Raw genomic sequence first — 15,132 nt, 5'->3', positions numbered from 1 at the left:
AATAGGGTACCACCCAAACGCCAGCAAGTCCTTCCTCATCGTGAAGCCAGAACATTATGAACGGGCATTGGAGGTTTTTGGCGGAAGTGAGGTCAAAATAACTAAGGACGGCCAAAGACATCTAGGCGCAGTAATTGGCACTACGGACTTCAAGACCGAGTACGTAGCGGGAAAGGTGAATGAGTGGGTTAGCGAAATCCAAGCTCTGTCTGAGATTGCTAACACAGAGCCACATGCGGCCTTTGCAGCATTCACCCATGGAGTCAAGCATCGCTGGAACTACCTGATGCGTACCATCCCTGAGATCGGACCCTCCTCCACCCTCTGGAAGAAGCTATCAGTGTCAAGTTCATTCCCAAACTAGTGAAACACCCTGACTTAACCCCAGCAGAAAGAACACTTTGCACTTCCACCAAGACTGAGGGATGGGACTAACTAATCCAGAGGAGATTGCTGACACTGAACATCAAAATTCACTTAAGCTCACGGCAGCCTCACTGACCACATAATAGCCCAGAATGCAACAGGGAAGTGGACACCAGCGAAGTAAATAAGATCCGTAGGTCCATTACAACAGATCGGCAGCACTGCCAAATGACATGTTGCAGCAACTATTGCTGCAGGTTCCAGAAAATTTGACAAAAAGTAGCTATAGCGCAGGAGGTGGGCGCCTCGAACTGGTTAACTACGTTACCGATAAGGGCAAATGGTTTCAGCCTTAACAAACAAGAATTTACAGATGCCATTGCTCTAAGGTACGGTTGGCCAGTAGATGGTTTGCCCTCCCAATGCGTGTGTGGCTCTTCCTATGATGGCGATCACGCCATGGTCTGCAAGAAGGGGGGCTTCATATGCATGAGGCATGACGAGGTAAGGGATCTCAGCAAATATGTTGAAGGAAATTGCCGGGACGTCATGGTAGAACCGACCTCCTTCCATTGGATGGCGAGATCTTCCAACACAGGACTTCAAACACATCTAACGAAGCCCTGTGGACGTCAGTGCTCGAGGATTCTGGACGCCGGGACAGCGAGCTTTTCGACATCAGGATTTTGATCCCATGGCCGCTTGTCACCGTAACCTAGCTCTCGATGCTGCACATAGGAGGAACGAGAACGACAAGAGAAGGGCATATGGGGAGAGAATTCAAAACGTTGATCAAGGCAGCTTCACTTCTAGTGTTCACAACCTCTGGTGGGATGGGCCCAAGTGCAAGATGTTTCTACGCCAGACTCGCGGAGTTGATCTCCGAACAGAAGCAGCAGCCCAGAAGTTATGTTACAGCCTGGATGAGATGTCGACTGTCCTTTCTCCTTCGGTCGGCTTTGCTCTGCCTCAGGGGAACGGACTTCTGCCCCTACTCCGACAACTGCTGCAGATATTGACTATGAGGCTACAGTCACTGAATGCCGCATAGATTCATGCTCAACAATTTAACACAGATAGGATAGCTTTATGTATTAGGATATTTAATATTAAGGTAAATAAATGGTATAAGGTGTGGCTATTGGGGAGGCTGAGGCCATATTAAAAAAAAAAAAAAAATAATAATAATAGTAGTAATAGCAGTAGCAGCAGTAATAATAGTAATAATAGCAGTAGCAGCAGTAATAATAGTATTAATAGCAGTAATAGCAGTAGCAGCAGTAATAATAGCAATAGCAGCAGTAATAATAGCAATAGCAGCCGTAATAATAGCAGCAATAGCAGTAGCAGCAGTAATAATAGAAGTAAATAACAGTAGCAGCAGTAATAATACAGTACGAAAGTAGTACAAACACATAACAGCAGTCACATTAGGTGTGTGTGAGTAGCTGTAGGTAGTAATAGGTAAAGCAGAGGACAGCTAATAATTTGTAGTAAAAACAGTATGCAGTTACAGAAATAACAGCAATAGCAGCAGTAATAATAGTAGTAAAAACAGTAGCAGCAGTAATAACAGCAATAGCAGCAGTAATAATAGTAGTAAATAGTAGCAGCAGTACTAATAGTAGTGAATAGCAGTAGCAAAATAATAGTAGTAATAGCAGTAGCAGCAAGTAACAATAGTAGTAAAACAGTAGCAGCAGTAATAATAGTAGTAATAGCAGTAGCAGCAGTAATAATAGTAGTAGAAGTAGCAGCAGTAATAATAGCATTAGCAGCAGTAATAATAGTAGTAATAACAGTAGCAGCAGTAATAATAGTTGTATATCCGTGCTCCAACACACAATAAAATTTGAAGAACTGAGGTCAATCAAGTGGCGTACGCTGACGACCTTACAGGAGCAGGAAAAGTGGAGGACATCAAAAAGTGGTGGGACCTGGTAACATCACGAGGTCCACAAATAGGGTACCACCTAAACGCCAGCAAGTCCTTCCTCATTGTGAAGCCAGAACATGTGAACGGGCAATGAAGGTGTTCGGTGGAAGTGAGGTCAAAATAACAAAGGATGGCTAAAGACACCTAGGGGCAGTAATCGGCCCGACGGACTTCAAGACCGAGTACGTAACGGGAAAGGTGAATGAGTGGGTTATGGAAATCCAAGCTCTGTCTGAGATTGCTAACAAAGAGCCACATGCGGCTTTTCCGGCTTTCACCCATGGAGTCAAGCATCGCTGGGACTACCTGGCGCACACTATCCCTGATATCGGACCCCTCCTCCACCCTCTGGAAGAAGCTATCAGCGTCAATTTCATTCCCCAATTAGTGAAACACCAACACTTAACCCCAGCAGAAAGATCACTCCTTGCACTACCACCGAGACTGGGAGGAATGGGACTGACCAATCCAGAGGAGATTGCTGCCACCGAACATCAAAACTCAGTTAAGCTCACGGCAGCCCTCACGGACCGCATAATAGCTCAGAACGCAATGGCGAGGTGCATACCAGTGAACTAAACAGGATTCGAAGGTCCATTACGACAGAACGACAGCACGGCCAAAGTGATAAGTTGCAGCAACTGTTGCTGCAAGTACCAGAGAATTTGAAAAAAATGTAGCTATAGCGCAGGAGGTGGGCGCCTCGAACTGGTTAACTACGTTACCGATAAGGGCAAATGGGTTCAGTCTCAAGAAACAAGAATTTACAGATGCCAATGCTCTAAGGTACGGGAGGCCAGTAGAAGGTTTGCCCTCCCACCTCGCGGTGGCTCTTCCTATGACATCGATCACGCCATGGTGTGCAAGAAAGGGGACTTCATATGCATGAGGCATGACGAAGTAAGGGATCTCACAGCAAATATGTTGAAGGAAATCTGCCGTGATGTCATGGTAGAACAGACCCTCCTTCCATTGGACGGCGAGTTCTTCCAACATAGGACTTCAAAAAACATCCAACGAAGCCCGTGTTGACGTCAGTGCTCGAGGATTCTGGACGCTGGGAAAGCGAGCCTTCTTCGACATCAGAATTTTTTATCCCATGGCCACATGTCACCTTAACTTAGCTCTCGATGCTGCACACAGAAGGAACGAGAACGACAAGATAAGGGCATACGGGGAGAGAATTCAGAACGTTGATCAAGGCAGCTTCACTCCTCTAGTGTTCACAACCTATCGTGGGATGGGACCAAGTGCAAGATGCTTCTATGCCAGACTCGCGGAGGTGCTATTCGAACAGAAGCAGCAGCCCAGAAGTTATATTACTGCCTGAATGAGATGTCGATCACTCTTTCTCTCCTTAGGTCGGCTTTGCTCTGCCTCAGGGGAACGAGAGTATCGGCCCCAAAGCCGACAACAGTTGCAGATAATGACTATGAGGAAACAGTCACTGAATGCCACATAGATCTGCGGCTCAACTAGCTCAACACAGTTAGGATAGCTACTTATGTATTAGGATATTTAATTTTAAGGTAATAAAATGGTGGCGAAGGTGTGGCTATTGGGGAGGCTGGAGGCCATTAAAAAAATAATAATAGCGGTAGCAGCAGTTATAATAGTACTAATAGAAGTAGCAGAGGCAGTAAAAGCCGTAGCAGCAGTAATAATGGTAGTAATAGCAGTAGCAGCAGTAATAATAGCAGTAGCAGCAGTAATAATAGCAGTAGCAGCAGTAATAATAGCAGTAACAGCAGTTATAATAGCAGTAATAGAAGTAGCAGTGGTAGTAATAGCAGTAGCAGCAGAATAATAGTAATAATAGCAATAGCAGCAGTAATAATAGTAATAATAGAGGTAACAACAATAATAAAAGTTATAATAGCACCAGTAGCAGCAGTAATAATAGCAGTAGCAACAATAATAATAGCAGTAGCAGTTGTAATAATAGCAGTAGCAGCAGTAATAATAGTAATAATAGCAGCAGCAGCAGTAATAATAGTAATAATAGCAGTAGCATCAGTAATAATGGCAGTAGCAGCAGTAATAATAGCAGTAGCAGCAATAATAATAGTAATAATAGCAGTAACAATAAATAATAGTAATAATAGCAGTAGCAGCAGTAATAATAGCAGTAGCAACAGTAATAATAGCAGTAGGAACGGTAATAATAATAGCAATAGCAGTAACAACAATAATAATAGTAATAATCGCAGTAGCAACAATATCTTGATCATCAACACAAACACACCACCAGGAACGGGAGTACAAGATGGGGGTAACCTTCTCGCTGGCCCACGACTATGGGTTTATGCGAGTCATGAGCAGCTATGACTTCCAGGACAGTAACCAAGGTCCTCCCGGCAGTGACAACGGCGGCTCTACTGACACTGTCCCCATCAACGCTGACGGAACCTGTGGTGGTGGGTGGATCTGTGAGCACCGCTGGAACGCCATTATGCAGATGGTATGTGATGGGTTAGGGTTAGGTTTGGTTGGGTTACATATTGTTGGAGGAAGACTTAAGTTACCTTTTGATGGAGGAAGATAAAAGTTACATATTGTTGGAGGAATATTAAGTTACATATTGTTGGAGGAAGATTAAATTACATATTGTTGGAATGAGACTTAAGTTACCTGTTGATGGAGGAAGATTAAAGTTACATATTGTTGAAGGAAGATTAAAGTTACATATTGTTGGAGAAAGATTAAATTACATATTATTGGATGAAGACTTAAGTTACCTGTTGATGGAGAAAGATTAAAGTTACATATTGTTGAAGAAAAACTAAAGTTACATATTGTTGGAGGAAGATTAAGTTACATAACGTTGGAGGAAAACTTAAGTTACATATTGTTGGAGGAATATTAAGTTACATATTGTTGGAGGAATATTTAGTTACATATTGTTGGAGGAAGATTAAATTACATATTGTTGGAGGAAGGTTAAATTACATATTGTTGGAGGAAGACTTAAGTTACATAACGTTGGAGGAAGACTTAAGTTACATATTGTTGGAGGAAGAATAAATTACATATTGTTGGAGGAAGATTCAAGTTACATATTGTTGGAGGAAGATTTAAGTTACATATTGTTGGAGGAAGATTTAAGTTACATATTGTTGAGAGAAGATTAAGTGATATATTGTTGGAGGAATATTAAGTTACATATTGTTGGAGGAAGATTAAATTACATATTGTTGGAGGAAGACTTAAGTTACCTGTTGTTGGAGGAAGATTAAGTTACATATTGTTGGAGGAAGGTTAAATTACATATTGTTGAGGAAGACTTAAGTTACATAACGTTGGAGGAAGACTTAAGTTACATATTGTTGGAGGAAGATTAAATTACACATTGTTGGAGGAAGACTTAAGTTACCTGTTGTTGGAGGAAGATTAAAGTTACATATTGTTGAAGGAAGATTAAGTTACATGTTGTTGGAGGAATATTAAGTTACATATTGTTGGAGGAAGATTTAAGTTACATATTGTTTGTGGAAGATTAAGTTATATATTGTTGGAGGAATATTAAGTTACATATTGTTGGAGGAAGAATTATGTTACATATTGTTGGAGGAAGATTAAGTTATATATTGTTGGAGGAAGATTAAGTTACATATTGTTGGAGGAATATTTAGTTACATATTGTTGATAAGATTAAATTACATATTGTTGGAGGAAGACTTAAGTTACATATTATTGGAGGAAGATTAAATTACATATTGGTGGAGAAACATTAAATTACATATTGTTGGGGGAAGACTTAAGTTACATATTGTTGGAGGAAGACTTAAGTAACATGTATTGTTGGAGAAAGACTTAAGTAACATGTATTGTTGGAGGAATATTTAGTTACATATTGTTGGAGAAAGATTAAATTACATATTGTTGAAGGAAGATTAAATTACATATTGTTGGAGGAAGACTTAATTTACATATTTTTGGAGGAAGAATAAAGTTACATATTGTTGGAGGAATATTTTTAGTTACATTGTTGAAGGAAGATTTCAGTTACATATTATTGGAGGAAGACCAAGTTAAAGTAACGTTCCTTGTCTCCCTCACTGCCAGGTTATGTTCAGGAATGTTGTGGCAGGTACACATGTCGCTAACTGGTACCATGAGAACGAGAACGTGGCCTTCCCCGGTAGTATGGGGTTCTTTCGTTAATGCCGAAATAACTACCACAACCCGCTAGACGGGTAAGTGTGTGTTTGTGTGTGTGTGTGTCCCTTCTCATCTAAGTTTGTCTTGTGTTTTCTTCTTCCTAGTGTCTCTTCACCTTCCTCATCATCTCTTGCTGTCTATCATCATCACTTCATTCCTCCCTCACTCTCTGTCACTTACTGTCCACCATCACTATCTCCCTCACCAACTCTCTCTCCACCTCACCATTTCTCACTTACCCTCACCAGGTATGCCAGCTGGAATATACTGTGATATCATAACAAGATGTGAGAAGACAGTGACGGTAGAGGACGGAACAGCTCGTATCCACATCTATGAGTACCAGGAACCATTGTTAGCTATCTGTGTCGGCTGTGACGGCTCCATACCCACCAACTCTCCCAGGCACAAAGATCACGTCTTGACATTTCACCTATACTTATAATTATAATACATGTAAGATTAAGTCGTAGTATAAAATTCATTGAAATTAAAAAAAGGAATTTCTTTTTTGTCATTAAAAATGCGGTAAAGTTGGACTGTGCAAGATGGAGGAATGTTATAGTAAACATTGTGAGGACTTGACCTTGAGGACAGAATTGATCAAAATAATACTCATAGAAGTATAATAGACATAGACCTATAATAAACATAGACCCAACAGTAAACTTACCCACAGTACCTTAATGTTAGAGACGTTCTGTTAACAAATCAGGCAGTGGTCATTGGCATTCACAATCTGCCTAACATCATAGAACTACTAAGAAAAACAGACATTGCGATAGGCTCTCATGTGTGTGATTTACAGTACATACCGTATTGTTTGTATTGCTGTTTGTTATTATTGTTTTTGTTTTCGCTTGATGGTGATTCAGAATGACCTGATCTCTGCCCTCAGATTACACCACCACTACTGAGGGGCCTACACCCACCCAGGCCACCACACCTGAGCCCACCCTGGCCACCACACCTGAGCCCACCACACCTGAACCCACCACGGCCCCACCTCAGCCGAACAGGACTGTGGTGTTCCTTCACAGGGAGACTGACTCTGGCCAGGATGTGTTCATCATTGGCGGCACTAAACAACCGAAAAGCTCAGGTGAGGCCCAGATCAGTTGTATCCCAGATTACTGGTACCTCAGGTCACTTGTATACTGTATGTACCACGCTACCTTCCCTCTGAGTGAAAAGAAGAATGTATGCAACTGGTGTGAGAAGTGTGATGTTGTATGGTAGTGAAACATGGGCAGTTAAGGCGATGACATAAGTAGACTTGAGTGAGCTGAAATGAGAATGTTAAGGTGGATGTGTAATGTGACACTGAAAGACAGGAGGCCCTGTTTAGAGCTAAGAGGGCAGCTGGGTAACGAGAATATTGGCAAAGTCTTACACTGAAACAGACTGAGATGGTTTTGGCAAGTGTAGAGACAGGATGAGACTAACTGGGTGAAGGGGTGCGTTAATCTAAATGTGGAGGAGGAAAGGAGAGCCAGGGCCAGGCACTTCACCTTTTGTTCACACCAGACCAGGACATCAAGATTCCGGTCACTCGTTATAGTTTCAGACTCTCTTTCTCTTTATCACGTTGGCACATCCTCAAACAATCCATTGTAATTGGGATTTTTTTAGTTAAAGACGAGCAGGTGAGGTTACCTGTTGAGCACCCACCGAGTACTTGGAGGGTGGTGTGGGTTTTAACGTACGAGTACATTACCTGGTTCCACAGAATAAACCAAAGAGTGTAAGCCTGAGACACACTCACACTCTTCATCCTTGACCACTGAAGGATCAAGACGTATCTGGCGCTCCTCTGGGAGCAGCCAGGTCAACTGTTAAGTTGGCCTATACCAACTCCCTCACCTGAACCCCTCCTCACCACCAGAATATTAACAAGTTCTCGCCAGAAGTTACAATTTCATTTAGGAAAGGAATGGAACCAGTGTTGAACAGAGGTGAACAGCGGTGAACAGTGCTTAAGTAACAGCTAAGTCGTACCTAAGTTAACCTTCACAGTGAGGTCCCAGGTACCCAGTGATAACGGCCCGTGAGACCCAACAACAACCAGCGATGTGTTAATCCGCCTACGATAGGAAGGACTGGGACCACACCTCACCATATAACACCATCTGTGAGGAATAACTACACCACGTAAGGTCCCCCATAATACCACCTGTGAGGAATTACTACACCACGTCGGGTCCCTCATAACACCATCTGTGAGGGAATTACTACACCACGTCAGGTCCCACATAACACCATGTGTGAGGGAATTACTACACCACGTCAGGCCCCTCATAACACCATCTGTGAGGGAATTCGTACACCATGTATGCCCTCATAACACCATATGTGAGGGAATTACTACACCACGTGATGCCCCTCATAACACCATCTGTGAGGGAATTACTACAACAATTGAGGTCCCTCATAACACCATCTGAAAGGGAATTACTACACCACGTGAGGTTCTTCATAACACCATCTGTGAGGGTATTACTACACCACGTGAGGTCCCTCATAACACCATCTGTAAGGGAATTACTACACCACGTCAGGTCCCTCATAACACCATCTGTGAGGGAACTACTACACCACGTGAGGTCCCTCCTAACACCATCTGGGAGGAAGTTACTACACTACGTGTTTGCTGTTCAACACCTACATTATTCTGAATGTTCACTGTACGTTCCTTTACCTTTCTCTACAATGAAGGCTTTTGTTAAACCACCAATGTCAATGTTTGTAATAAGTCATTTATGTCCAATGTATATTTTCAGCCTTCGGGATTCAGAAGTTTTTTAATAAACCGTTAATTATTATTATCATTATTACACACACACACACACACACACACACACACACACACACACACACACGACACCTGCCACTCAATCATTACAATTTGTACTTACAGAGTGCAAATCGAACGCGGTTTATGACCCCTGTGCCATTGACATCGAGGTGTTGCCACTGGGTACGGGTTACCACTACGAGAAGTATGATGCATGGCGGGTAGGAGACACCAAGCTGGACTGGTACGGTGCTCAGATCGGCCAAGGCAAGTACGATGGGCGGCCAGCCGAGGGTTCTCCCCTAGTGTGGACCACCAACGACCCCAACGCTGCAGAGTACCAGCCACTTAACACGTGAGATCTTTATTACAATTATTCTTTTCATTCACCTGGACTCATACACCTTCCTCTTAAGTGAAATTTTTCAATCTTTACTACCAATGGATTAGTTTCAATTAGTTTATCCCACAGAGCAGCTTGTTCAGTGTGTGTACCCCATTATCCTCATGAACCAAGCAGGGTACAACTACACAAGAGGTACACGTCTACCAGTAACTCCTTCTCATACACGTCCTCCTCCCTGGCAGGTTTGGCCCACACTACTGGATGATCGACCTTATGATGTACTGCGACCAGACCGACGCTGACTGGTTCGAGCTGCGTTCCTTCACCACCAACGATGAGATAGGCTGGGAGGACGATATTAACCAGGCGAGTGTAGCATACATACATACATACATACATACATACATACATACATACATACATACATACATAGATGGATAAATAGCTATTTTTGCATTAAAATCATCATACAAGTTTGCATTGATTCAGTGTGTACACAATATAGACAGGGCAGGTATACAATAAAGTAGACATACACAGTGCAAATATACATAATACATAAACACTGCAGTTATACATAGTCAGAGTAACATCCACCATCTTATCAACAGCTGTAGTGAATCCTGTTATCGTTGTTGGTGTTTAGAAGTTGGGTTTGTTTTGGGAGAAGGATCCTATATGTTGTTTATTATCTCCCCCAAAGTACTCGTGGTTTTATACTTACCTTCCTTGTATAACATTATCCCTCGTTATGTTTTCCTCGATCCTTATTTCCTTTACATCATGTCCACTCGGGCACAGGTCACTAACCCACATCGGGGCCGGCGGGGGTCGAAAATGTAATAATAATAATAATAATTCATAGTAAATAGAATTTATAATAAAAATACACAATTAAAAATAAAATAATGAAATAATAATGATACTCTCAACAAATAATAATAATAATAATAATAATAATAATAATAATAATAATAATAATAATAATAATAATAATAATAATAATAATAATAATAATAATAATAATAACACTAATAATAATAACAAAGAACTACAGTATAAGGAAATAAAAAATTAAAAAATAAATCGTGAGAATTGATATACTGTATGTAAGTTGTGTTGTCATGTAAGAGAAACAATTGAGACCCTGCAATTGTGTGTAAATGAGGCAGAAAGTCAGATCAGCAACCTGGGACTTGGTAACAATTTTCGTGATGCCATATGGCAGCAGGGTCTACCATTAGACAATACATTATGCTTCCAATATCTTCCCATGGGGTAGTACCTCCCTGTTTGGTAGCTGCCTACTACCTACTGTGTTCTCGCCTCATATCCCCCTACAAGTAATGGAAGAAAAACAATTATTATTCTGTAATCCGCTGACTGGGTTTCACTTCCCCGCAGGACATGTGTACTGGTGACGCCGGGAGTAAAGCGCCCACGGCCGGGGTCTACCATGTGGCTCGTTGTGGTTACCTCAATGTCTTCGACTTCCAGTCACCGTCCTGCGAGATTGACAATTTACCTTAATGTATCCGAGACTGGGGGAGACTGTCTGCCTTAATACATCCAGGAGACTAGTGGAGACTGTCTGCCTTAATAACTCCAAGGAACTATAGGAGAGAGACAAGAGTTAAGGAATATGGCATACCTCACCCAGGCCTACATCGTCCTCTTCGTCAGTAGTCCACCTCAGCTGTCTGCCCCGCGACCATCATCCACTACATACTCCAGACTGTTCTTACTGTGTTAACTCCTACTAATAAACACCTTCCTGACAGTAGTGGTGTGTGTGTCTTTAATTAACACCCGCACAGACCTTAACCTCTCACACACTTGTACTAACTCAACCTGTCTTGTTAACAGTCTTATTGCAATGTTATTTAAGAGGGTAGAGAGAGTGAGATGGATAGAAAGAAAGAGAGGGAAGGATAGAGAGGGGGAGGGAAGGATAGAGAGAGGGAGGGAGGGATAGAGAGAGGGAGGGGAGATAGAGAGAGGGGGAGAAGGATAGAGAGAGGGTAGAGAAGGATAGAGAGAGGGTGGAGAGGATAGAGAGAGGGGAGGGGAGGATAGAGAGAGGGGAGAGAAGGATAGAGAGAGGGGGAGAAGGATAGAGAGAGCTAACTTATATGAGTTATGAAATCAAGCAATGATATTTCAGACACCCATAATTCATATAAATGAAGGATAACTATAATGGTAATAATAGTAATTACATTTACCCTGTGTAATGCTGATAACCACACAGGAAAAAAACACATACACACCTACAATGATTTATTGAGATTTATGGAGCATTATCGTCATCGTAGTTAATACATTCCGTACTTAGCAGCAGTGTGGGAAAACCCTCATTCCATGTTTTTTAATGTTTTATTAATAATAATCACTAACATTAAATGTATACTAGAATATGCTGTACCGTTAATGATGATACTAATAAAACTAATCTAGAATAATATAGTTTTGTTGTTTTACATATATTATGATGTTGAGGTGTATGAGTATTGTGACACTGAAAGACAGGAGGTACTGTATTGGTGAGGTTCTGCATAGAGGCAGACTGTAGAGGGGTGTGGTTATCTATGCTAGAAACGACCTTACAGCCAGCCAGGTGAGGGTACAGGGAGAAGATATTTTTGAAGAGTCCAAGTGGTGTAAAATTAAATTAAAGGGAGGAGACTTACTTATTGTCGGGTGTATCTACGGATCCCCAAATTGTAGCTAAGTAAACCAAAGGAACTTAAGAACCTTAATAGATAATGCAACGATACTCAACCCTAGCCACCTCCTTATCATGGGGGGACTTTAACTTTGGCGACATCCACTGGAGAAATGAGTCCATGCCAAATGACTTAAATAAACCCGATACTCTTTTTGTAGAACCTGAGAGAAAATTTCCTGTTCCAACATGTTATGGTCCCGACGCATTACAGAGGGGAGCAAACACCTGCAACTGGACCTCATCATAACAAATGATGAGGGTATAGTGGCCAAGCTGGAACATCTAGCCACAGTTGGCACCAGCCACCATGTAATGTTGTCCTTCAGAATTAACTGTTACTTGGTTCACGAAGGGATGAGGGAGGAGATGAGGGATATCCACTGGCCTGTCTCACTAAGGTATAAGAATGCAGACACTACGCTGAATATCATAGCCAGTAAAGTGAACCATTTGATCGAGAAATACGAGTATACTGTATACCAAAGACCAAACCCAGTGCCTCTTGGAATACAAGGAGATCACTGCACATGAACCATGCGGCAGTCAACAAAGTTAAGCATGTTATCGCCGCCTTCGTACGCCACGACCTCTGAACCCATCTGGCCGCGCGCGACTGTGACCTCGCCAGATGTTTGTGGATGCACAACAAGTTTTTTGTTGTTATGTCCATAGATAGGCTGACACGTGAGTGAAAGAGCACAGTGATTTTTTGTATTATGGTGAAATGTTGAGAACTACATACGTGCATAGTAAGGCAATTTGGATAATAACCATACAGAATAGTGTATTTACTAACTGACGTATACATGTAATGGAATGTAATCAGTAGTTAATAAGTGTCTCACTTTTACAGGTTTTGACCATATTAATCAATAAACGATGAGTGAGTCACGTTGTGGATTTCTCTCATCATTAAGACGTGACGTCATCTGACTGTCGAACCATTCGGCAGTTACAAAGAAGAAAACCCAGAAATTCAAGGCGTGGGTTAGGTCAAACGATGAGCAGGACAAGAGGATGTATGCAAGATCCAGGAACTAAGCAAAGTCAGAGTGTAGAAGGGCTGAAAAGAAGTTCCAGACTCTGTTTGCAAGCGAGGTCAAGTCAAACCCAAAAGCATTTTACCGCTATGCAAAGTCGAAATTAAAAACGCGAGTAGGAGATTCAGACTTGAGGCTTGCAGATGGCAGTTATGCAAATTCTGACCAAGACTGTAACTGCCATCGGGGCGGTTAAAGGAGTTAATGAAACTTGTGACATTGAGCTTGAACATAATAATTCGGTCAAACCTGTTGAATACAATTCATTTTAGTATTTCAAATAATTCATACATAGGCAATCACATAAATGTCTAATCCAATATATATTTACATAACAATCATAGCTATGTAATCAGTCTAATCTTAAACACTTACAATGAGTACTTAATTTTCCATATTTTTATGTTGTCACAATGATAAACGATGCAATGGACACAGTCTACTGTGTACACAATGTACCAGTTAAACTTACGTGTTGAAAGTCTCAAGAGAAACTAGGTTAGGTGCTGCCTCTGTGATCTGAATAACTACAGAGAACCAGGTTAGGTGTTGCCTCTGTGGTCTGAATAGCTATGCCGATATTCTCCCCAACCCTCTCTCCATGGGCGGCTGAGTCAGGTGATTATAATTATACATAAACAAAACTCCTTACACACCCAACCTCCTGGCCTCTCATCTCCCATGTCAATACTCTATATACTGTATACGGCAGGCACATTCAACAAACATGACATGACTACAGCCCACATAATGTTTGTTTATGTGTCATCCCACACATTACTGCTTGCGTAACACCCACTCCATTGGATTCACGTCAAAAACCAGATCAGGCCTTTGATACTAAACTTTGTCACGTTCTAGTGACTATGCTGCCTCAGGTTGCTGATACTTAACTTGTTACGTTTTTGTGACTATGCTGCCCTCAGGCTGGTGGTATTTAACTTTAATTTTGTCACGTTTATGTGACTATGCTGCCCTCAGACTGGTGGTATTTAACTTTAATTTTGTCACGTATGACTATGCTGCCATCAAGCTGGTGGTATTTAACTTCGTCACGTTCTTGTGACTGTGCTGTCCTCAGGCTGGTGGTATTTAAGTTTGTCACTTTCATGTAACTATCGCTGCCCTCAGGCTAGTAATACTTGTCATCTCCTTAACTTTGTCACGTTCATGTGACTATGCTCACCTCAGGCTGCTGATAATTAACTTTGTCACGTTCTTGTGACTATGCTGGCCTCAGGTTCTGATACTTAACTTTAATTTTTTTCACGTTCATGTGACTATGCTCTCAGGCTGGTGGTGGTATTTAACGTTAATTTTGTCACGTCTGTGACTATGCTGCCCTCATGCTGGTGGTATTTAACTTTAATTTTGTCACGTCTATGTGACTATGCTGCCCTCAGGCTGGTGGTATTTAACTTTAATTTTGTCACGTTTATGTGACTATGCTGCCCCTCAGGCTGGTGGTATTTAACTTTAATTTTGTCACGCATGTGACTATGCTGCCCTCAAGCGTGGTGGTATTTAACTTGTCACGTTCTTGTGACTATCGCTACCCTCAGGATAGTAATATTTGTAAGCTCCTTAACTTTCTGTCATTTACTGGGACACGGCATGCACCTTGTCTCACTCTAAAGGGCACGTTCGTGTGCCTTTTCTCACCTCATCAGGGCACGTTCTTTGTCTCACGTGCCACAGGCGACCTGGCACTATGCCCACTCTAACACTCGCATCTGATATCATTACAAACTTTACTTTGAT

General features: G+C 41.8%; 1 protein-coding gene across 1 annotated transcript in view; it reads left to right on the top strand.

The window, feature by feature from the left end:
* LOC121858578 (alpha-amylase-like) overlaps positions 1 to 11,386 on the top strand; it is a 39,083-nt gene extending 27,697 nt beyond the window's left edge. Inside the window, exons 9-15 of the mRNA XM_042355071.1 lie at positions 4,554 to 4,763; positions 6,368 to 6,451; positions 6,495 to 6,866; positions 7,361 to 7,565; positions 9,381 to 9,612; positions 9,846 to 9,969; positions 11,008 to 11,386. Coding sequence (XP_042211005.1) covers positions 4,554 to 4,763; positions 6,368 to 6,451; positions 6,495 to 6,866; positions 7,361 to 7,565; positions 9,381 to 9,612; positions 9,846 to 9,969; positions 11,008 to 11,133 — 1,353 coding nt within the window. The 3' untranslated portion in view covers positions 11,134 to 11,386. The remainder of the gene's footprint in view (positions 1 to 4,553; positions 4,764 to 6,367; positions 6,452 to 6,494; positions 6,867 to 7,360; positions 7,566 to 9,380; positions 9,613 to 9,845; positions 9,970 to 11,007) is intronic.
* The last annotated feature ends 3,746 nt before the right edge of the window (positions 11,387 to 15,132 follow it).

This window comes from Homarus americanus, unplaced genomic scaffold (assembly GCF_018991925.1).
Source record: "Homarus americanus isolate GMGI-L3 unplaced genomic scaffold, GMGI_Hamer_2.0 scaffold38748, whole genome shotgun sequence".
In the NCBI taxonomy this organism is placed as follows: Eukaryota; Metazoa; Arthropoda; class Malacostraca; order Decapoda; family Nephropidae; genus Homarus; species Homarus americanus.
This window is presented reverse-complemented; position numbering and strand designations above follow the sequence as displayed.